The 25,487-nt window shown below is 46.9% G+C and overlaps 1 protein-coding gene across 1 annotated transcript in view; it reads right to left on the reverse strand.

Annotated features, from left to right (window-relative positions):
* Positions 1-2,233: 2,233 nt before the first annotated feature.
* The window catches only part of NUP42 (nucleoporin 42), a 31,110-nt gene continuing 7,856 nt past the window's right edge, over positions 2,234-25,487 (reverse strand). Inside the window, exons 6-7 of the mRNA XM_077268766.1 lie at positions 12,301-12,445; positions 2,234-3,004 (exon numbers count right to left, since the gene is read on the reverse strand). Of these exons, the coding sequence (XP_077124881.1) occupies positions 2,352-3,004; positions 12,301-12,445 (798 nt within the window). The 3' untranslated portion in view covers positions 2,234-2,351. The remainder of the gene's footprint in view (positions 3,005-12,300; positions 12,446-25,487) is intronic.

A 25,487-nucleotide genomic window follows, 5' to 3' on the forward strand; every position in this document is an offset into this window, starting at 1 on the left:
TATATACATATATATATATATATATATATATATATATATATATATATATATATATATATATATATATATATATATATATATATATATATATATTTTTTTTTCCCCTTTTTATTTTTTCTATTTTTAGATAGATATAGCTCCGTCACACCTTCTCAGTTATCCCCTTCACGTTGCGGCCCTTTTTCGTTTTTGTGTTTTCGTTTTTCGCTCCCCTCCTTCCCACAGCCATAACTTTTTTATTTTTCCGTCAATTTGGCCATGTGAGGGCTTATTTTTTGCGGGACGAGTTGTACTTTTGAACGACACCATTGGTTTTACCATGTCTTGTACTAGAAAACGAGAAAAAAAAATTCCAAGTGTGGTGAAATTGCAAAAAAAATGCAATCCCACACTTGTTTTTTTGTTTGGCTTTTTTGCTAGGTTCACTAAATGCTAAAACTGACCTGATATTATGATTCTCCAGGTCATTACGAGTTCATAGATAAAACATAACCTAAACATGTTAGGTGTCTAAGTGGTGAAAAAAAAAAAATATTCAAAACTTTGCTTTAAAAAAAAAAAAAAACAAAGCGCCATTTTCCGATACCCGTAGCGTCTCCATTTTTCGTGATCTCGGGTTGGGTGAGGGCTTATTTTTTACGTGCCGAGCTGATGTTTTTAATTATACCACTTTTGTGCAGATACGTTCTTTTGATCGCCCGTTATTGCATTTTAATGCAATGTCGCAGCAACCAAAAAAATGTAATTCTGGCCTTTCGAATTTTTTTTCTCACTATGCCGTTAAGCGATCAGGTTAATGCTTTTTTTTTGTTGATAGATCAGGCGATTCTGAACGTGGTGATACCAAATATGTGTAGGTTTGCTTGCTTTTTTTTTTTTTTGTGGTCTTATTTTGGATGGGGCGAAAGGGGGTGATTTAAACTTAGATTTTGTTTATTTTTTTCATATTTTTAAAAACTTATTTATTTTTTTTTACTTTTGCCATGCTTCAATAGCCTCCATAGGAGGCTAGAAGCTGGCACAACTCGATCGGCTCAGCTACATAGCAGCGATCATCAGATCACTGCTATGCAGCTGAAATGCAGGCTTGCTATGAGCGCCGACCACAGGGTGGCGCTCACAGCAGGCCGGCATCAGTAACCATAGAGGTATCAAGGACCTCTATGGTTACCATCCTGACGCATTGCCGACCCCCGATCATGTGATGGGGTCAGCGATGCGCTCATTTCCAGCCGCGCGGCCGGAAGCGGTAGTTAAATGCCGCTGTCAGCGTTTGACAGCGGCATTTAACAGGTTAATAGCGGCGGGTGAATCGCGATTTCACCCGCCGCTATTGCACGCACATGTCAGCTGTACAAAACAGCTGACATGTTGCGACTTTGATGTGGGCGCACCGCCGGAGCCCACATCAAAGGGGGAGGCACGACATGCGCCGTACTAGTACGGGGCATGTCTTGAAGGGGTTTAAAGCATCTCTGGGAACTCCTTCAAGGTTGTTGGAAGACCATTTCCGGTGACTACCTCTTGAAGCTCATCAAGAGAATGCCAGGAGTGTGTAAAGCAGTCATCAAAGCAAAAGGTGGCTACTTTGAAGAACCTACAATATAAGACATAATTTCAGTTGTTTCACACTTTTTTGTTAAAGGGAACCTGTCAATCAACCAGCCCCGCAATGTGAATAAATCATGTCACTGTGGGGCTGGGAATCACAAGCAGGGCGGCCGCGCAGGCGCAGTCAGCTGGACTGCATATGAGGAAAGACGGCCAGCGCTCACTGCGCCTGCACCAGGCAGGGGAAAAGAGCGCAGGCACCGGCTACTTTTGAAAACAGCGGTGAGGAGGAGGCGGCGCCAAGAAGATGTGAGTGACAGCTGTGTGCTGTCTGAAGCAGGGGGGAAACGCCGGCCCACTTGACTGAGGAGCAGGCATTTCAGACAAAGTATAAAACTGATTTTTTCTCAAGTTACAGCACCCAGAACTAAAAGAGCCACCTTGTCAGAATGCAGCATTACTGCTGCATAAGGTGGCTCTTTTACTTTGAAACGACTGGGGGGGGGGGGGGGGTGACAGGTTCCCTTTAAGTATATAAATCCACATGTGTTAATTCATAGTTTTGATGCCTTCAGTGTGAATGTACAATTTTCATAGTTCTGAAAATACAGAAAAATCTTTAAATGAGGTGTGTCCAAACTTTTGGTCTGTACTATCTCTATCTATATATATTTTAAAACGCTTTCATAACAATATAGGTTTAATTGATACAATTACTAAAAGGACAGGAGATTCCCTGAAAATCCATGTAAAATTATATATAATTTACTATGAGGCATCAACAGAAATATTAAATTACTTTAAAAAGATAGGAGTTCTGCTGGAGGAGGCACCAAAGGAACTTTTCCCAATGTAAACGTCTTAGACTCGAACTGCTGGAGGTCTTCTTGTGAGAGCTCATTTCGAGATGTATACAAAGCACTGGAAAACACGACGCTCGTTGCAGAGGACCCAACAGTACTTGATGCATTGCTTACTGTGATATGTTGTCCAAATAATGATGTCCCTGGAGTAGAAACACTGCTGACTCCTGTGGGCACTGCCCCAAAGCCAGATGTCCCTGTCGAATTTGAAAGACCTCCAAAGCCAGAAGTAGTAGTGGTGCCTCCAAAACTTGCTCCTGCACTGGCACTGCTTCCAAAGCCATTAATCACTGTAGTTCCTCCAAAACCAGAGGACGCGGATGAACCAAAGCCAGGTGCAGCAACAGTAGGAGCAGATGAAGGTGAACCAAAGTTGAAAGTTGATGCGGATCCACCTGAAGTTGTTGTTGGAGCAAAAGAAAATGAAGCAGCGGATCCAGTTCCAGCTGTACCAAATCCCACCGAAGGCTTACTACCGAATGCTGGAGCACTAGAAAAACTAGAGCTGGCCCTGGCATTTGGGGTAGCAGACTGGGAGTCTGGTTTAAAACTGAAGGTGACTGCGGCTACCGTCTTGTCTGCTGAAGTGCCTGGAGAAAAATGGAAATCTAAGTTTTAACATGAAAAAAACAAACAGCACACAACCCAAAAAAATGTGAAATGTAATTAGCAATGTGTTTGGTAGAAGTAAGAGCTTCATTGGCAAAACTAGAGCTTCTGACTATCAATTCACAAGGCCTTGGTCCATCGACAATGTCCGTAATCTCTGGCTGCAAGATGGGAGCCCGAGAACTGCCTCTTACCCGACGGCATCCACGGATGTGCAACAATTATATCGCACTAGGGCAGCTAATCAAAAGTAGAGCCCTAGATGCCGGGGAGGTAGGAGGGGGTCCTCATGGCTCCCGTCTAGCAGCCAGGGATTACAAACGTGGCCAACGGACCAAGTCCTGTGAATCAATTCGCACCAACTCTTGTCAAAACCTGTAATGTGTCAGAAATTAATTCTGCTAGGGGGTCTGTGAGCTGGGGACCAAACTTTGTAATGCACAGAGCCACATTTGTGTTGGTCAGATATTTATACCATATTAAAGGGAACATGTCACCTGAATTTGGCGGAACAGGTTTGCTGTCATAGGGGCGGGGTTTTCGGGTGTTTGATTCACCCTTTTCTTATCCGCTGGCTGAATGCTGGCCGCAATATTTGATTGAAGTTCATGCTCTGTCCTCCGTAGTACACGCCTGCGCAAGGCAATCTTGCCTTGCGCACGCGCAGTATGCTTTGCCCAACTGCGGGCAAAGCATTAGTGCGCATGCGCCGGCGCACTATGTCCCAGAACACAGCAAAATACTTCCGGGACATAGTGCGCCGGCGCATGCGCACTAATGGTTTTCGGCTTTGCCCGCAAATGGGCAAAGCATGCTGCGCGTGCGCAAGGCAAGATTGCCTTGCGCAGGCGTGTACTACGGAGGACAGAGCATGAACTTCAATCAAATATTGCGGCCAGCATTCAGCCAGCGGATAAGGAAAGGGTGAATCAAACACCCGAAAACCCCGCCCATATGACCGAAAACCGGTCCCACCAAATTCGGGTGACAGGTTCCCTTTAATCTCTATGCCACCATTAAAGGGGCACTTGCACTGAGTGCAGTGACAATACATTGGTGGGATATGCTAATGTTCTACGGTGCAAAGTCCACCTGATGCGCCTCCCACCAAGTGCAGGAACAAACTGGCCATCAGTTGTGTCATCAATTCTCAGGGGTTCTTTGCTTTTTAGACAGCACATTGTCGATCACAGTCTCTAACAGGCTAGTCAGGTAGCCACTGAAAAAGGGCAAGTAGAGCCAACGAAAAGTTGGCTTCCATGCAGTACATTGAGCCTTGGACTTATGATATGCTCTTAATATCTTGATGCCAGTGGCTACAGCTACAAATGGATATAATTTACTGTAGTGACGCTTTTTATGTAACTGCATGTTAATGCACTTGCTCAGCCATTTTCATGAGCTACCGTGGCTTTATCGGAAGCCAAAAAAGCCTAAAGAGAAGCCGAGCATGCACAAATCACACAGCGCCACAAAGAAAGAGGGATTTTTGTGTACTCACCGTAAAATCCTTTTCTCCGAGCCAATCATTGGGGGACACAGACCGTGGGTGTTATGCTGCTTGCCACTAGGAGGACACTAAGTGATACAAAGAAAGTTAGCTCCTCCCCTGCAGTATACACCCTCCTGCTGGCCCTCAGCTAACCAGTTCGGTGCAAAAAGCAGTAGGAGATCAGTAACAACGTATTAGCTTACAGTATGTCATATTATATATGAGAGTATAGCATATCGGATTATAAAAACTAGCATAAGCCAATACTAGGGTGGGAGCTGTGTCCCCCAATGATTGGCTCGGAGAAAAGGATTTTACGGTGAGTACACAAAAATCCCTCTTTCTCCTACGCCTCATTGGGGGACACAGACCGTGGGACGTACCAAAGCAGTCCTTGGGTGGGGACAACGTCAGATCAGGCCCTGTGTAACTGCTACTTACAAGTGCGCCACCGCGGCCTGCAGAGTCCACCTGCCCAGAGTCACATCTGTGGAAGTCTGGGAATTATAATGCTTCAAGAATGCATGCGGATTGGACGAATCCGCAAGCTTGCAGGCGTGTCTTGTTGACGCCTGGTGCCTAGAAACCACGATAGACAGGGAGATAGGCTGTCATCTAACACGGAAGGACTCCTGGATGGTGAAGGAATACACCAGGCTAAATGGCCGATGGAGACGGCCAAACCCTTCCTGTAAAAGTCAGGAAACCTTCCTCTTACCGTTAGGAAACCCAAGAAGCAGTGTCCAACCTTCGGAAGGACGCCGTCCTCAAGACGTACCTACTCAGAGCACTCGTTTTGTCCGGAATATGGGGACCTCATTCCATTTTGTGGAGTGGTGCCAAAAGAGATGAGGGAAGAACTATGCCCTCATGACAGTAGTAATACAATACCACCTTGGTAACTAAGGACAGGGAAGGCTTGAGGACAACCTTGCCTTGAAGGAAATAAGAGAAAAAAGTCTGAAAAGACCCGTTAGCACCGAAGACTCGTCAGGATGAGGATATCGCCGAGAGAAAGGGGGGCAACCTTCCCTAATAGAATAGATCCCAATGATCTAACGGTATGCAATAGGGAAGAACTACATGTGAAAAACATCCTGCCAGGTGGTCCCTACTTGCAGTTTTGTTGCAGAAAGACAGAAAGCTACCAGCTCCGCAAGCGAACTGACGTGATCAGTGCGGATTTCCGAGGATCACTGGGGCCCTTTCTGTTTCTGAAAAGCTTTCGGAAGTGGAAACTGGTACCACGGAATAACCGGAGCATGCAGTGCGAAGGCTCCTGGATCTCGAGGCCGAGCAACAAACTCCAGTACACAGGCGATCAGTCAGGACGCCATCCGAACTACAACTGTAGAGCTCCAGTGAAGGCGGGTCTAATGGAATACTTCCGGTGAAGTTCCCACTCACTTGAGGTGAAACCCTGACGGCTAAATATGTTCGCAGCCCAGAATTCTACTCCTGGGATATGTACTGCCAAGATCACCGAGTGATAGATCTCGGCCCATGTGAGTACTTTGGCCATGGAGCTTGAACGTGGGTACTCGCTAGATGATTGACGTATGACACAGCCGTGGCGTTGTCCAATTGAATTCGGATGGGTTGACCCGCCATAAGGAGTGGACCTACTGTAGGACTATCCTTGAGATCTCCAGAGCAATGATCGGGAGAAGAGGACTGGCATTGGAAGTTACTAGTAACCATGGAACCGGGAGAAAAAACTCCGGATGAAGAAGGAGCTTAGAGACTATCGTCTGAAAGGCTGCTTGACTTGCTGAAACTGAAAACTAACGGAGCGAAGGAAACTGCTTCCATTGTCGTCTCCTTTTTTTTGGAACCCTCCCAGCAAATCGAATGAAATGAGGGGATGAGAGAGCAAGAGCGCAAGCTCCCTGTTGAAACACCATGACCTTGTCTGGAGGGAGATTTACCACCCTTCTGGAAGAATACTGGATCATCCTCAAAAAAGGATATCTGCTGGGCTGGAATTGAGGAGTTGTCTAAGTCTAGCCACCAGCCCAGGTGAGAGGGTATCGCAAGTGATATAGACGACTTAGCGTAGTCCTGCAAGGGCGGGTAAACAGTCGGCCAAACAGGGTAGGACGGCCACGCCTCTAGGTGCCAGATGACAGCCGCCATGACCCTTGCGAACACCCTGGGTGCGGTAGCAAGGTCGAAGGACAAGGTCGTGACTTAAATGCTGTTCACGAATGGAAAAGCAAAGGAATTTTTGAAGAGGTTAGACATCCGGAATGTCGATGGATGCCAGAAACTGCACCTTTTTTGTTGAAGTAATGGCTGAGCGGAGGAGACTCCATTCGAAGAAGAAGAACCTTGTGAAAGATTGTTAGAAGTTTGAGGTCCGGGATCGGTCCTACTTCTCGTTCCCCTTTTAGGAACCAAGATCCCTAAGATCTAGACTGTCCTGGACAACCGTTTCACTGTTGGTCGGGGCTGCGGGAACGTACGATTCTACGTTAGTCTCCCGCTCAAAAATATGATTGACCAGCTGAACTGTCTTCAGGAAAGGGATACTGGTGTGAATCAAAGTAGTTAAGGACTCCAAGCAGGAGACCGTTGCTCTAGCAATTCATGCGGCCGATAGGGAGGTTAAAGGGCTGGACCCGTAGCTGCCAAACGGAACAAACCAGATGTGCTATTTGACAGATGGTGGCATTATAATTGAGGACATATCGGGCAGGGATACTGGTAGGTAAACCACAGGAGATTATACCCGGTTAATCTGCCGAATGGCAGAATGCGCCGCTGCTTCCAGCAGGTCAATGCAGAGTTAAAAATTAGGAGCCCCGATCCACCATCCTCTTAACAAGGAAGTGGAGAGGGAACATTCGCCTACTTGCATCCTCTGTTAAATAGTGGTGATGCAGAGGGGGGTGCTCAGACGCCCGAAAAAAAGGGTGCCTCTGTACATCCACAGAGTTCAGGTCTCCGGGTGGACAGGACAGATTGTCTGGCGTTAGGCCTGGACCTTCGTGTGCCCGTCTGTTGATGGTGTGGGGAGACCGGCGCCCCTTAAAGTGCCTGTCGCCCTTAAAAATCAGACCAGGCCATAGCGTCCCACGTAGAGGCTTCTGTCCAGTGAATCGCATATCCGGACTGGATGGCAAAAGCTCTACGAGGGAGTTTAGACTGAGGGAACTAGTGACACTGGGATAAACTGGGATCAGCGGCAGAGGGCTCCTCATTTATGACCAGTTTCGGATTGGTCATGGTGGCCTCAAGACCAGGGAATACTGGTCGTGTGCCTTTAAGACCAGGGAATACTGGTCGTGTGCCTTTAAGACCAGGGAAAACTGGTCGTGTGCCTTTAAGACCAGGGAAAACTGGTCGTGTGCCTTTAAGACCAGGGAATACTGGTCGTGTGCCTTTAAGACCAGGGATTACTGGTCGTGTGGCTTTAAAACCAGAGAATGCTGGTCGTGTGCCTTTAAGACCAGGGAATACTGGTCGTGCGCTTTTAAGACCAGGGAATACTGGTCGTGTGCCTTTAAGACCAGGAAATACTGGTTGCGTGCCTTTAAGACCAGGGAATGCTGGACGTGTGCGTGTAAGACCCGGGGATACTTACTGGTCCCGTGTCTTTAAGACCCGGGAATTCTGGTCACGCGCCGTTAAGACCAGGGAATACTGGTCACGCGCCGTTAAGACCAGGGAATACTGGTCACGTGCCTTTAAGACCAGGGAATACTGGTCACATGCCCTAAAGACCAGGGAATACTGGTCATGTGACTTTAAGACCAGGAATACTGGTCATGCGGGTTTAGGTAAAATCTCGCAGCGAGCGAGAAGCGCCAATTAAGGGGGCGGAGCCACAGGCACGACGAGGGCGGAGCCTCGAGACTTCCATGAATAGGCCCCAGCCGGGGCGTAAATTTCTGCAGCCGGCGTCAGCGTAGAAGTTAGGGGTGGTCACCCGTTGCTCGAGAAAAAAATTGAGCGCTTCCGCGTCAGGCGAAAAGCGCCAGGAAAAAAGGCTAAGCCGCCTTGAGGTGACACAGTGCGCTCCTGGGGTGCGGCCTGCACATCGGCCGAAGCCGGGAGCTAAATTTTTTAGCCGGCTGGAGCGTTACCTCAGGGAGGTGGCCACAGGGAAGCCTGAGACTGCCTGTGAATATGCCGCTGCAGAAGCCCATCGCTGGCAGGGACCACTTACCAACGGTGCGCGTCCCGGCATGGAGCCGCCGCGGATGTCGGGTATTGCAGCGTGGACGGTGCAAGGATAGAGAGATAAACCTCAATCCATCATCCCTTTGTTAGGGAGGTGGAGAGGAACCGTCCGCCTCCTTGTCCGCTTTCACAGTGGTGGAGGCTGCCCGGACCATGGAGGGGGGCTTCTGTACCTCCACGAAGTTCAGCCCATCGGGACCATGAAGGCACCTCCGCTCCTGAAAGGAATTTCAACTGCGGCCTAGTCCGGCTGCAAAAGCCGGGGACTAAATTTATGGAGCCTGCCGGTGGAGAGCGTAGGCGGGCCGCGCGCCGAATGACTGCCGCTGGCGTACCGGCCAATGGAACCCTCAGGACCGCATCTTCCAGGCAGGCGGCGTGAGGAAAAATGGCCCCCGAGATCTGCAGGGCGCCTCTCGTCCCAGACGAGAAGCGCCGATATAGGGGGCGGGGTTACGGCCGTGGGAGGGATCTGCCCACTGCGGCCTACTCCAGCTGAAAAGCCGGGGACTAAATTTCCAGCCTGCCTGGGGATGCGCGGCGGCCGCAACGGAGCGACGCTAACCGCCGCAGTTCCCGACCGCCGGCGCCTGTCCCCAGGGGCTCTGCCGCAAGTACCACCGGCGCCTACCCCATAGAGGCCACTGCGGCCTACTCCGGCTGAAAAGCCGGGGACTAAATTTCCGGCCTGTCCGGCGGTGTGAGGTGGCGCGGCCGCAAAGCGATCCGGAGCGCAGGAGGGGAACTCCTGATGTACTCACAGTCCGGTAATGCAGGTCCCCCTGTCCCTGCGCGCTCCATCCTCATCCTCTTCTGCAATCCCTTTGGGCTCCGCAAGTATGCAACGCCATGTGATGTGGGCCTTGTATGTCGGGCCACCGGAGAGGAACATTAGAGCAGGCTCTATGTGCTCGCCGTCTTGCAGGGGGAAGGGAAATCGGGACCAAAGATGGAAACCCGTTGCCCGAGTAAAATTTGGCGTGCTCCCGCGTCGCAGGAGAGGGACGGGGAGGTATACTCGCCGTGCTCGCCTGTTGCTGGTTCGGGGGAGAGTGGGTCCCATAAAAAAGGATCCGTCGCCCCCTTCACTCCGTTGAATAAAAAATAAAAATTTACAGAAAAATAAAAATTAAAATTAAAATAAGAAAGTTGGGGTCTGAAAGCAGACCCAAGTGCCTCCTACAGACACTAAGCAAGAACTGGTTAGCTGAGGGCCAGCAGGAGGGTGTATACTGCAGGGGAGGAGCTAACTTTCTTTGTATCACTTAGTGTCCTCCTAGTGGCAAGCAGCATAACACCCACGGTCTGTGTCCCCCAATGAGGCGTAGGAGAAAGAGGCCTTATTTTATGAGGTGGCTGCATTACCTGTGAGATAGGAGATCTGTTATCTCTAGCTGTTGTAACCCGAGTTCCATAATATAATCACAGCCTGAAGGACCAGTTACAACACTCCTGCTCTGTCCTTCTGGATGCACATAAGGCCGGGGTCACACTTGCATGTGCAATGTGAGAAACTCGCACAAGTCTCTCGCATCAATACCTGGCACTGCCCCCAGGACTCGAGACCGGAGCGTGCAGCTGCATGCATTTCTATGCCGAGTATTGATGCGAGAGCCTCGTGTGAGTTTCTCACATTGCACACGCAACTGTGACCCCAGCTTTGGACTGTGCATTTACTATGCTAAGCAGTACAAACTTACACAAACAGGACAGGAGACAAATGTGGATAACCTCAAACTGTAACAAAACAAATTGCATTCATTTAAAGGGAACCTGATAGCGGATACATACTGCTCAATCCACGGGAAGCATGTATCAGACCGTAGCTTTAGGATTTGATTTCAGCCATATATGTTTAAGGGCTTGTACACACGCTGCAGATTTGGTACATTTTTGGTGCGTTTTGCCATGCTGATTTGCTAGCAAAACCTGAAGCAATCCTGATGCCAGCATTGCGAATGAGAAACCTGAAGTGTCACGTTGAGTATTTTTGACTTCCAGATTTGGTGCAGAAAACAATCTGCAATTTTCTGCATTTTTGCCAGCATTTTTTACCATTGACCTCACTCAAATCAGTCAAAAAAACGCAGGGCAAAAACACGTGTTTTTGCAGCTGCTTTTTTCCTGCCAAGAGATGCAGAATGGTGCATAAATTTCTGCATCAATTTACTCAACGTGTGCACATACCTTTATATGCCGCAGCATTTGAGAATTAGGCTATGTTTCCACGGGCAGAAACCGCAGCGCTTTGGAAGCAGCACATTTCTGCTCCGCCCAAAGCGCTGCCGGCTTTTGAACACAGGTGATTCTGCATGTGTTCATTGAACTGTGCGGAATCACCTATACATTGGACGGCGATATTCACCTTGCGGAGACGGAGTGTCTCCGCAAGATAAATAGACATGTTGCAGTCTGGAAAGAGGCACCGCATGTGCTTCTACTCCGGGAAGCTGGAGACGTCCCTGCACGCATAGTGGAGATGGGATTTCTTCAAATCCCATCCACTATGCTGTAACATCTGGCCACTGCGGGTTTGACAATGCGGATGAAAGCAGCGTCAAACCCGCAGCGTTTACGGACCGTGGAAACATACCCTTAGAGAAGAACATTAAAAGCCGTCAGGACCTGAAGACTAGCTGTAAAGGTGGGTCCACATTGGCTTCTTCCTGCCCGTGAGTAACAGGTCCTTCACTATACACACACATGTAAGGAGACACCTGTCAATCCATGGCAACAGGAGTGGAAGAGCCTGGCACAGCTCGGTCCCTGGGGGCTTTCAAACTATGTTTTTCTCTGAAACTCTGCAGCATTTCAGAAGTTAAACACATATGGCTGAAATCAAATTGTACAGGCACGGTCTGATACATGCTGACCATGGAACGGGCAAATTCAGTAATACCTTACTCATGCCCATGGCATTCCAGAGGGCCAGCCTGTACTACCTTCTCCCTTTCGAAACAGATGTTATGTCAGAGGCGAACAACACTGGATTGGCAGCTGTGGTCACATGTAAATATCAAATCACCGGCAGGGATTGCTATGGGGAATATTAGGGTATGTGCACAGAACTTTTTTTTTTTTCCCCATGTGGGTTCTGCTCTGAAATTTTCCAATTAGACAAATATCTTACTTCCACCAACTGATGTATAAAAAGTCATCTCTAGTAAATTGATTGAAAAACATTATTCCTCTCTACACTAATTTAAAAAGTTAGCAGCCAAACTCATTGAATGCATATTAATATAGAAAGCAACCAGAAGGTATTACCGCCAATGTTTGCAGAGAGGTAAGGAACATGTGCTGGATGACGATCGTTTCACGCTTTCTTATATACATCAGTTAGTGGACGTAAGGTGTCATTTGTCCTATAGGACAATTTGTAAATACTAAGCTTTATATACCGATCAACCTCCTGTAGGTACCATAATTCTTTATTTAGGGGTTTTTGGAATTATACCCAAATATCATTAACACTTGTGTTATGTAACAAACTCTGCTCTGCTACACTGGTAAAATACATGGAGGAAACAAGGCTCTGTATGTCTAAAGGAATAGAAGCCGCTTGGTCGTACTGTTTGCACATCCACTCTGATCGCTTACTTGAGGTTCCGAAACCAGACTGCTGTAGACTTCCAAAAGACCCAGACTGCTGCAGACCTCCAAAAGACCCAGACTGCTGCAGACCTCCAATAGACCCAGACTGCTGCAGACCTCCAAATGTTGGAGGCTTGGTGAGCTGATTAGGCTTTAAAAAAAAACAAACAAAGGTCACAATATTTTAAGCAAACGCTTTTTAGTCTGCAGGAGCAGAGTACTGCTAGTTCTACAAAATTGCACACTATAAAAAAACCCAAGGTGGACAAAAGAAGATACAGAATCCCCAGGAATCTGAGGCAATAGATATACAGAACTAATAGAAATGTAATGTAGGAAGATAAACAGAAAAATCGACCAAAAACGTCCCAATGTATCCAAAATAGTGAATGATGGTAGATATTTGTTTGTTTAACCCTCCGTCAGGGGCAATGGATCTGACAGGCACAGCTCACTCAAGGCCCCGTCACAGCGATTTACCAACGATCACGACCAGCGATACGACCTGGCCGTGACCGTTGGTAAGTCGTTGTGTGGTCGCTGGGGAGCTGTCACACAGACAGCTCTCTCCAGCGACCAACGATCAGGGGAACGACTTCGGCATCGTTGAAACGGTCTTCAACGATGCCGAAGTCCCCCTGCAGCACCCGGGTAACCAGGGTAAACATCGGGTTACTAAGCGCAGGGCCGCGCTTAGTAACCCGATGTTTACCCTGGTTACCAAAAAAAACAAACAGTACATACTTACCATCTGATGTCCGTCAGGTCCCTTGCCGTCTGCTTCCTGCTCTGACTGAGTGCCGCCGTACAGTGAGAGCAGAGCGCAGAGGTGACGTCACCGCTGTGCTGTACTTTCACTTTGCGGCGCTCAGTCAGTGTGGGAAGCAGACGGCAAGGGACCTGACGGACATCAGATGGTGAGTATGTACTGTTTGTTTTTTTTTACATTTACGCTGGTAACCAGGGTAAACATCGGGTTACTAAGCGCGGCCCTGCGCTTAGTAACCCGATGTTTACCCTGGTTACCAGTGAAGACATCGCTGGATCGGTGTCACACACACCGATTCAGCGATGTCAGCGGGACCTCAACGACCAAAAAAAGGTCCAGGCCATTCCGACACGACCAGCGATCTCGCAGCAGGGGCCTGGTCGCTGGTACGTGTCACACATAGCGAGATCGCTACTAAGGTCGCTGTTGCGTCACAAAACTTGTGACTCAGCAGCGATCTCGCTAGCGATCTCGCTTAGTGAGACGGGGCCTTCAGTTTCATTTCTCTATTTTCAGTGGTTTGTCTGGGAAACACCCTCCTCCCAGTACCTTCCTAACTTTAAGGCTATGTGCACACGTCAGGATTCTCTCAGGATTTTTCCTCAGGATTTGTAGCCAAAACCAGGAGTGGAACAATTAGAGGAAAAGTATAATAGAAACATATGCACCACTTCTGCATTTAGAAACCCACTCCTGGTTTTGGCTACAAAACCTGATGAAAAAGCCTGACAAAATCCTGACAAAATCCTGACGTGTGCACATAGCCTAAGGCCATGTGCACACGTTCAGGATTTTTAGCGTTTTTTTTCCGCGTTTTTTCGCTATAAAAACGTGATAAAAACGCGAAAAAAACGCTAACATATGCCTCCTATTATTTACAGTGTATTCCGCATTTTTTGTGCAAATGTTGCGATTTTTTCCGCGAAAAAAATCGCATCGCGGAAAAAAAAGCAACATGTTCATTAAAAATGCGGAATTGCGGGGATTCCGCACACCTAGGAGTCCATTGATCTGCTTACTTCCCGCACGGGGCTGTGCACACCATGCGGGAAGTAAGCAGATTATGTGCGGTTGGTACCCAGGGTGGAGGAGAGGAGACTCTCCTCCACGCACTGGGCACCATATAATTGGTCAAAAATAAAAGAATTAAAATAAAAAATAGTCCTATACTCACCTTCGATGGCCCCAGAGTGTTCCCGCCTCACCGCTGCATGCTGCCGCTTCGGTTCCTATAGCTACTGTGCGGTGAAGGACCTGCCGATGACGTCACTGTCTTGTGATTGGTCGTGAGCGGTCATGTGACCGCTCACGTGACCGCGACGTCATGGAAGGTCCTGCGCGCACACACCAGCTATAGGAAGAGGAACGGACGCCGCTGATGAGATGTCTGGGTGAGTATAAGCATTTTTTTTATTTTTTTTAAACATTCTTTTACTATAGATGCTGCATAAGCTGCATCTATAGTAAAAAGTTGGTCACACTTGTCTAACAGTATGTTTGACAAGTGTGACCAACCTGTCAGTCAGTTTTCCAAGTGATGCTACAGATCGCTTGGAAAACTTTAGAATTCTGCAAGCTAATTACGCTTGCAGAATGCTAAAAAAAAACGCAAAAAAAAAAAATGCGGATTTCTTGCAGAAAATTTCCGGTTTTCTTCAGGAAATTTCTGCAAGAAATCCTGACGTGTGCACATACCCTGAAGGCTGTGTGAAACCTGAGAAGCCTCTTGTGCTGCAGAGCTGCAGGAGATCAGATATCAGTGTTTTGGCTTCTCCGGCTCATTGCCCCTGAATGCGTCACACCTTTGACGGTTAGAATTTGCTGTTTTTATTCATCCCAATTGTTTTTTTAGCTTGTTTTATGAATAGCTAGTACTAAATCTGTGCATTTGTCATAGAAGGTTTTGTTAGAAATAAGAGTGTGCTTCTCAGGCACATTGCGCCCTAACACACATTCTCTCTCTTGCTTCAGCTTTTCTTCTGAAATGGCGAGGAGACTTGTCCAATGCCCTTCATGTTGAGCAAGTGCAAAATATACTGCTTGATGATGAGACAGACCCCTTACAGCTAGAAGATTTAGGGGAAGAAAGTGACATTGCTTCAGAAGATGATGTGGAAGAATGTCCAGATGTGTCTGATACAAATCAAGATGGAGAGAGTGAGGAGGATGCTCAAGACATAGAAACAGATTACTTTTCTGGTTATTAAACATTTTTTTTTCTCACCTGATTATGTGTATTCTCATTTATTACATTCCTATTAAAAGGTAACTGATCACTTTTAGAGCATTGAAATTTTAAAAAAAGGAAAATATAGCCAATTTTCTAGCCTGTGCCGGACAGGCGCAATGCCCCTAAACTCGTTATGAAACATATTGCCCCTGACGGAGGGTTAAAAATCAAGTGATAAAACACGGATAACAGGTCAATACCAAAATATAAAAACAAGGGGCGCACACCACAATGGATGGACAGGTGTCCAAAAAAATTATTATATTGAATACAGGTAAAAATGGTATGTAATACTGAGAATCTGTAAAACACAAAAATATACAGGTGCTTCTCACAAAATTAGAATATCAACAAAAAATTTATATATATTTCAGTTCAACGCAAAAACAAACTCATTATATAGAGTCATTACAGACAGAGTGATCTATTCCAAGTGTTTATTCCTGTTAATGTTGATGATTATGGCTTACAGCCAATGAAAACAAGTCATTATCTCAGTAAATTAGAATACTTTATAACACCAGCTTGAAAAATGATTTTTAAATCTGAAATGTTGGCCTACTGAAATGTATGTTCAGTAAATGCACTCAATACTTGGTCAGGGCTCGCATCAATGCGGCGTGACATGGAGGCGATCAGCCTGTGGCACTGCTGAGGTGATATGGAAGCCCAGGTTGCTTTGATAGCAGCCTTCAGCTCGTCTGCATTGTGTCTGGTGTCTCATTTTCCTCTTTACAATACCCTGTAGATTCTCTATGGGGTTAAGGTCAGGTGAGTTTGCTGGCCAATCAAGCACAGCGATACCATTGTTTTAAAACCAGATATTGGTACTTTTGGCAGTGTGGACAGGTGCCAAGTCCTGCTGGAGAATGAATTTTCCATCTCCATAAAGTTTGTTGGCAAAGGGAAGCATGAAGTGCTCTACAATTTCCTGGTAGACGGCTGCACTGACTTTGGTCTTGATAAAACACAGTGGACCTACACCAGCAGATGACATGGCTCCCCAAACCATCACTGATTGCGGAAACTTCACACTAGACCTCAAGCAGCTTGGATTGTGGCCTCTCCACTCTTCCTCCAGACTCATGATTTCCAAATGAAATGCAAAATTTACTTTCAGCTGAAAACAACACCTTGGACCACTGAGCAATAGTCCAGTTCTTTTTCTCCTTGGCCCAGGTAAGAAGCTTCTGTCGTTGTCTATTGGTCATGAGTGACATATCACTGAAGGGAGGCTTAATTGTCTCCTCTCCAAATTGCACCTCACCACCTGTGCGCTCGACCTCATCCCATCTCCTCCCCACCACTTATCCCATCCCTAACCCACCTCTTCAACCCATCACTAACTTCTGACACCTTCCCTTCTGCTTTTAAACATGCCACAATCATGCCTATCCTTAAAAAGCCAACCCTCGATCCAACTGCTATGTCCAGCTATCGCCCAATATCGCTGCTCCCATTCGCTTCCAAACTCCTGGAGCAGCATGTCCATGCTGAACTTTCCTCCCACCTCTCATCTAACTTGCTCTTTGACAATCTACAATCTGGTTTCCGCCCCCATCACTCAACTGAGACGGCCCTGACCAAAGTCACTAACGACCTACTTACCGCCAAAGCTAATGGACAATACTCTGTACTCCTCCTTCTAGACCTGTCCTCTGCTTTCGACACAGTTGACCACTGCCTCCTACTACAGATCCTCTCCTCCTTTGGCATCAAAGACCTCACCCTATCCTGGATCTCTTCGTACCTTTCCAACCGCACATTCAGCGTCTCCCACACTACCTCCTCATCCAACCCTCTCTGTGTTGGAGTCCCCCAAGGCTCTGTTCTAGGACCCCTACTCTTCTCAGTCTATACACTTGGCCTGAGACAACTCAAAGTCCCATGGATTCCAGTACCACCTCTATGCTGATGACATTCAGATCTACCTCTCTGGCCCAGACGTCACCGCTCTGCTGTCCAGAATCCCACAGTGTCTATCAGCCATTTCCTCCTCCTTCTCCTCTCGCTTCCTCAAACTCAATATGGACAAATCTGAACTCCTCATCTTTCCTCCATCCCATAGATCTTCCTTACCTGGCCTATCAATCGCAATCAATGACATCATGCTTTCCCCCGTATCGGAAGACCACTGCCTCACAGTAACCTTCGACTCTGCCCTGTCCTTCAAACCGCACATCCAAGCTCTGTCCACCTCCAGCTCAAAAATATCTCCAGATTCCGTCAATCTATTAAAATGCTTGTGCATTCCCTCATCATCTCCCGCCTTGACTACTGCAACATCCTTTTCTGCGGCCTCCCTGCTAACACCCTTGCACCTCTCCAGTCCATCCTTGACTCTGCTGCCCGACTAATTCATCTCTCCTCACTACTCTTCCGCTTCCCCCCTCTGCAAATCTCTTCACTGGCTCCCATTCCCTCAGCGTTTCCAGTTCAAATTACTAATACTGACCTACAAAGCCATCCATAACCTGTCTCCTCCATGTATCTCTGAACTAATCTCCTGATATCTTCCCTCACGTAATCTCCGGTCCTCCCAAGAGCTCCTTCTCTCCTCCACACTTATTCGCTCCTCATCCAATCGCCTACAAGACTTCACCCGAATATCACCCATCCTCTGGAATTCTCTGCCTCAACACGTCCGACTGTCAACCACATTCGGATCCTTCAGACGGAATCTGAAAACCCATCTCTTCAGGAAAGCCTACAGCCTGCACTGACCCCGCTGCCTCCTTGTCACTACCGAAGCTACCGCCTCACCAACACCGGAGCTCCTGCAACCCCCAACCTACTGTCTCCTTCCCCATAATCCTGTAGAATGTAAGCCTGCAATGGCAGGGTCCTCGCCCCTCTGTATCAGTCGGTCATTGTTAGTTTGTTTACTGCAAGTGATATCTGCAACTTGTATGTAACCCATTCTCATGTACAGCACCATGGAATCAATGGTGCTATATAAATAAATAATAATAAATGAGTGGATTTACACAAGGAATGTGACACTTGTAGTGTAGCCCAGGTCCTTGATATATCTGTGTGTGGTGGCTCTTGAAGAAATGACTCCAGCAGCAGTCCACTCCTTGTGAATTTCCCTAAAATTTTTGAATGCCCTTTCCTTAATCATTTCAAGGCTGTGGTTATCCCGATTGCTTGTGCACCTTTTTCTACCACACTTTTTCCTTCCATTCAACTTTCCATTAATATGGTTGGATGCTGCACTCTGAACAGCCAGCTTCTTTAGCAATGACCATTTGTGGCTTACCCTCCTTGTGGAGTGTGTCAGTGACTGCCTTCTGGACATCTGTCAAGTCAGCAGTCTTCCCCATGATTGAGGAGCCTACTGAAATAGACTAAGGGACCTTTTTAAATGCTCAGGAAGCCTTTGCAGGTTTTTTTGTTAATTATTCTAATTTACTGAGAATGACTTATTGTTTTCATTGGCTGTAAGACAATCATTAACAGAAAATAGAATTAGACCTACCGGTAATTCAGTTTCTAGGAGCCTTCCACGACAGCCCAGGACGTTGTCTCCATACCCTAATGGGGGACAGGAAGCACAAGAGGTTAAAAACCCCTCCCACCTCCCATTAACCAGTGACTTACAACTGATACCATAGCACCGGTTACCTTTAGGTTCTCAGAAATGTATCCAAGAATGTCGGGAGGGAATTAGTGCTGTCGCGGAAGGCTCCTATAAACCGAATTACCGGTAGGTCTAATTCTATTTTCTCTAGTTGCCTTCCATGACAGCCCAGGAGGAATGCCAACCAAATCGGCACTGGGGGGGGGGGGGGGGGGTTTGGGAGACCACAGCTTGGAGCACTTTCCGGCCGAAGACTAGATCCCGATTGGACCAGAAGTCCAGTCTATAATGTTTGGTAAAGGTGTGAAGAGAAGACCATGTTGCGGCCCTGCAAATCTGCTCAGTAGAAGCTGCAGCCCTTTCAGCCCAGGAGACAGAAGTAGATCTGGTGGATTGAGCTTTTAGGCCTGCAGGTACCATCACATCCTGAGCTAGGAATGCTTCAGTTATGGCCTTTTTTATCCAGTTGGCGATTGTATTCTTCGCTACTTTTTTGCCTTTGTTTCAGCCAGAAAAATGAACTTAGAGATTTTGGTCAATTCTGAAAGATTTGGATTGCTCTAAATAGTATAGGATTATACGTTGGACATCCAAAGTATGGAATTTTTGTTCCTCCGGATTTGCTGGATTCTGGCAGAAAGACGGGAGGACTATGTCCTGTGATCGGTGAAAGTCTGATACCACCTTTGGAAGAAAAAAATGGATCAGGGCGAAACACAATGGAATCATCCCTAATACTGAGGTAAGGTTCTCTGATTGATAGGACTTGTATTTCCCCTACTCGCCTTGCCGTAGATATGGCTACCAGGAAGGCTGCTTTGCAGGATAGGAGCTGCGGGGTACAAGAAGATAGTGGCTCAAATGGGGGAGCTGTGGAGACCTCTTGGGACCAAGATCTGTTGTTTGGGATGATGTCTAAGTGCTGAAACCATAAATTTTTATCCACCGATGACCGCTACATCCTGGTCAAAAAACAGAACTTAAAGCCGATACCTGGACTTTCAGTGTGCTCGGCTTCAACCCCAATTCCAACCCTTTTTGTAAAAAGTCTAATATTTGAGAGATATTAGGGTGGAAGGGGTCAGGATCATTAGGGTGACACCACGAGGAGAACCTTTTCCAAATTTTGTTATATATGGCATTAGTAATAGGTTTCCTAGATTTTTGCAGAGTGGAGATCACCGATTGAGAGTCCTCTAGCTCTGAATACTTGGGCTTCAGTAGCCAGGCAGCCAAGTTGAATTTCCGGGGATTTGGGTGATGAAAAGGACCCTGATGAAGAAGATCGTCTGATATTAATAGAAAGACTGGACCATCCACCTGCAGTTCTATGACGAGATGGTACCAGCTCCTCTTCGGCCATACTGGGGCTATCAGGATAGTCGGGACCCTGTCATCTCGGATCTTTCGGAGGGTCTTTGCCAGCAACGGTATTAGAGAAATACATATGCCAACCGGAACTTCCATTCGTGGGCAAAGGCGTCTATTCCCTGAGAAGAGTCTCTGGGATCTAAGGAGAAATAAGTCTCTACCTGTGTATTTTGACTTGAGGCTAACAGATCTCTCGGGTAGACCCCATCTGACCGTCAACATGTTGAAGACTTCCGTTTTCCATTCTCCTGGTTGTAGGTCGTGACGGCTTAGGAGATCTGCTTGAATATTTACAGACCCCTTCAGGTGTATTGCTGACAATGAGAGGAGATGTTTATCTGCCCAGCAGAACATTCTGCTTGATACCACCTTCAGATAGTTGAATTTCAGGCTTCCTTGATGCTTGAGATGGGCTACAGTCGTCATATTGTCCGAGTATACTCTGACATGACGACCTGTGATTAGACTGCCCGCTGCCAGAAGAGCCTTCTCCACCGCCCTTAACTCTCTGAAATTGGAGGACTTGGTACTCTCTGATTCCAGTGTCCCTGGAACGGAACCTAACACTACAGCCCCCCAGCCTCTCCTGCTGGCGTCCGTCGTTACTGTTACCAGGGGAGCTTGTATCCAGTCTACACCTCTGAGAAGATTCGTTTGATTTAGCCACCAGGTAAAGGAGGCTTTCACTCTTCCTGGTGTGTGGATCCTCCTGTTTAATAAGTTTGGATTTCCATTCCAGTATGTGTGCCTGCAAGACTCTGGAGTGGGCTTGGGCCCAAGAGACTGACTGTATGCAGGACGTGATAGACCCTAGGAGGGACATGGCTGTCTGTAGGGTAGGGGGATCTTTGTTTCTTGAAGTTTAGAACTTTGGCTATCAGGTTTACCCGATGATCTTCTGGTGACAGAGACTTCTGACTTGCCGAGTCTAGGAGTACCCCCCCAAAAAAATCTTATTGTTTTTGATGGGTAAAGTTGGGATTTTTTTCAGATTGGGCACCCAATCTAGGTTTTGTAGAATGCTCAGAGTTTTGGATACCCTCTGTTCGAGGATCTCGGCGGAAGGACCAATGATTAGCAGGTCGTCTAGGTAGGGCACTATGGCGATGTCCTGCCTTCGAAAATGTGACACTGCTTCCGCCATGACTCTGGAGAAGACCTTTGGGGCCGAGGAGATCCCGAAGGGAAGTACATTGTACTGGAAATGTAAAATTCTCTGATTCATCTGGACCGCAAACCTTAGGTACTTCCTGTGGCAAGGATGTACAGGTCCTTCTCAAAAAATTAGCATATAGTGTTAAATTTCATTATTTACCATAATGTAATGATTACAATTAAACTTTCATATATTATAGATTCATTATCCACCAACTGAAATTTGTCAGGTCTTTTATTGTTTTAATACTGATGATTTTGGCATACAACTCCTGATAACCCAAAAAACCTGTCTCAATAAATTAGCATATCAAGAAAAGGTCCTCTAAACGACCTATTACCCTAATCTTCTGAATCAACTAATTAACTCTAAACACATGCAAAAGATACCTGAGGCTTTTAAAAACTCCCTGCCTGGTTCATTACTCAAAACCCCCATCATGGGTAAGACTAGCGACCTGACAGATGTCAAGAAGGCCATCATTGACACCCTCAAGCAAGAGGGTAAGACCCAGAAAGAAATTTCTCAACAAATAGGCTGTTCCCAGAGTGCTGTATCAAGGCACCTCAATGGTAAGTCTGTTGGAAGGCAAAAATGTGGCAGAAAACGCTGTACAACGAGAAGAGGTGACCGGAACCTGAGGAAGCAGTGGACTGAGTCTGGTGTGGAAACATCCAGAGCCACCGTGCACAGGCGTGTGCAGGAAATGGGCTACAGGTGCCACATTCCCCAGGTAAAGCCACTTTTGAACCATAAACAGCGGCAGAAGCGCCTGACCTGGGCTACAGAGAAGCAGCACTGGACTGTTGCTAAGTGGTCCCAAGTACTTTTTTCTGATGAAAGCAAATTTTGCATGTCATTCGGAAATCAAGGTGCCAGAGTCTGGAGGAAGACTGGGGAGAAGGAAATGCCAAAATGCCTGAAGTCCAGTGTCAAGTACCCACAGTCAATGATGGTGTGGGGTGCCATGTCAGCTGCTGGTGTTGGTCCACTGTGTTTCATCAAGGGCAGGGTCAATGCAGCTAGCTATCAGGAGATTTTGGAGCACTTCATGCTTCCATCGGCTGAAATGCTTTATGGAGATGAAGATTTCATTTTTCAGCACGACCTGGCACCTGCTCACAGTGCCAAAACCACTGGTAAATGGTTTACTGACCATGGTATTACTGTGCTCAATTGGCCAGCCAACTCTCCTGACCTGAACCCCATAGAGAATCTGTGGGATATTGTGAAGAGAAAGTTGAGAGACGCAAGACCCAACACTCTGGATGAGCTTAAGGCCGCTATTGAAGCATCCTGGGCCTCCATAACATCTCAGCAGTGTCACAGGCTGATTGCCTCCATGCCACGTCGCATTGAAGCAGTCATTTCTGCCAAAGGATTCCCGACCAAGTATTGAGTGCATAACTGAACATTATTATTTGATGGTTTTTTTGTTTGTTATTAAAAAACACTTTTATTTGATTGGACGGGTGAAATATGCTAATTTATTGAGACAGGTTTTTTGGGTTATCAGGAGTTGTATGCCAAAATCATCAGTATTAAAACAATAAAAGACCTGACAAATTTCAGTTGGTGGATAATGAATCTATAATATATGAAAGTTTAATTGTAATCATTACATTATGGTAAATAATGAAATTTAACACTATATGCTAATTTTTTGAGAAGGACCTGTATAGGGATATGAAAGTAGGCGTCTTTGAGATCTATAGTGGCCATACACGAGTGTGCGCCTATCAGTGGAATGGCTGATTTTATGGATTCCATCTTGAATTTGCAGTAGGTGATGTAATGATTGAGAGACTTTAGATTTATTATAATTCGGGCCTGTCCCGATGGTTTTTTCACCATAAATATATGGGAATAATGGCCCCTTCCCTGATCGTTTACTGGAACCGTAGAGATTGCTCTTGAGGCTACCAGCTCCCGTAGTCCTGACATTATCAAATTTTGAGTCTCCCGGGATGACTGGGAGGTGACTCTTAGGATCCTGGGAGGGGGGGGCTCCGAATTCTATTAAAAGACCTTCCTGAATAACAATTATGACCCAGGAGTTGTTAGAAATACTCTGCAAACTGTGAACAAACTTCAAAAGCCTCCCCCCCCCCACCGGATAGGAGTCATTGCTTTTCTTGCTGTGGCTACTGGGGGATAAGAATATTCTTAGGTTTCCCCTTGGCATAGCTCCATCTACCAGTTTTTCCTTTACCCTTAGCCTGGGAGGACCGATAAAAACACTTCATGGGAGGTCTCTGTTCAGGAAGAGCCTTTTTCCTATCCGTGGCCTTCTCCAGGATATCATCTAAAGATGGTCCAAACACAGTCTCCTTTAAAGGGGATGGAGCACAACTTTATTTTAGAAGTTACATCTCCACTCCACATTTTGAGCCAGAGGGCTCTTCTGGCTGAATTCGATTGGACCAGGGATCTAGCAGCGACACAGATTGACTCCATCGAGGCATCAGCAAGGAAACCAGTCGCCGTTTGAAGAATAGGCAAAGAGTCCAACACATCATCTCTTGGAGTTCCCTGGGAGATGTGATTCTCTAACTCTTCCACCCAGCGAAAGAGCGATCTGGCTACACAGGTAGATGCTATATTAAACCTGAGAGCCGAAGTGGAGGTTTCCCAAGATTTTTTAAGCAGACTTTCAATTTTTCTAACCAGGGGGTCTTTTAACTGGGAGGAGTCTTCAAATGGTAGGGCGGTCTTTTTCTCCCCTCTTGCCACCTGAACATCTATTTTTGGGATACCCCATTTTATTAGATCCTCGTCCAGGGGGAACCTGTGTTTAAAATCTGAGGGGGTGGTCAGCCGTTTTTCTGGAAGTTCCCATTCCTGATTAATCATATCAATGATTCTTTTATGCACAGGAAACCCCATTTGTTTATCTGTATGCATACCAAAATAACTCATCCTGTATGGTCTGAGGGACAGGTTCCTTTTAACCCCATAGTATTCCGCACAGCGGACACCAACTCTTCTGTATGTTCAGAAGAAAAAAAAAAGATATTTTCTGATCTCAGGAGTCTAAGGGTATGTGTCCACGTTCAGGTTTACTTCAGGCTTTGGTCAGGATTTTATGTAGGTAAAATCCTGACCAAAAATGCACCTGAGGTCACTGGCAGGTCACCTGCGGTGTTCCTGCGTGTTTTGCTCATTGTAGCAACATGCTGCGTTTTGAAAAAACGCAACGCATGTGCATTTTTGTGGGAAAAACGCATGCGTTTTTTAATGCACAGTGGAGACGGGATTTCATTAAATCCCCTCCACTATGCTGTAACATCTGGACGCTGCGTTTTTGACGCTGCGGCTCAGCGCTGCGTCAAAAACGCAGCGTTTCCTGAACGTGGACACATACCCTTAAGGGGTAGAGAATATTCACCTTTAGCTGAGGACGACCCATAAGAGACGTCCGATTCTGAATCAGAATATTCCTGGAATTTCCTTTTCTTGGGAAGCGATGGACCAGGACAAGGTGGTGGAGGGGGAGGGGTGAGTAGCTAAGGAGGTTTGGACCTCCTGCTTAACCAACGAACGTATCTCCTCAGTTAGTGAGGGACGTTCAGCTCTGACCACTTTCCGTACAGGATTGCCATAACTTTTTCTCCCATTTAAAGGGTAGCTTCCCATTACATATGGCACATTTGCGTCTGTTGGTGGTTTTATGGGTAGACTTGTCTCCCTGAAAATAGAGGGAGAGAGGTATGAGAAGGTATTCTAAGACCCAAACCTTAGATGGGACCCATCCCTGCCACACTTACAGGAGCTTGGGGAGCGCCGGGCTCTGCAGCTGCAGGGCAAGATGTATTCTCCTTGCTGGAAAAGCCTTACCTGGGAGACGTCTTCAGGCAGGTTTATATAGAAAATAAACGCTGCCCCAGAGCTAGGCAATTAGCCTTCCCCTCCCCCTCCACAGTCCCAGGCACGCGTGCAGATGTGCAGCGTGCCTCGCACACCGTTCGGAGGTCCCGGGATCCCGGAAGTGAGAGCGCTCCTATGCAGGAGCACTAGACCTGGAAGTAAAGCGCTGCAGTACCACATGATTTCCGGGTCACCGAACAACGTGCAAGGAGGGGGA

This window comes from Ranitomeya variabilis, chromosome 6 (genome assembly GCF_051348905.1).
Source record: "Ranitomeya variabilis isolate aRanVar5 chromosome 6, aRanVar5.hap1, whole genome shotgun sequence".
NCBI classification, from domain to species: Eukaryota; Metazoa; Chordata; class Amphibia; order Anura; family Dendrobatidae; genus Ranitomeya; species Ranitomeya variabilis.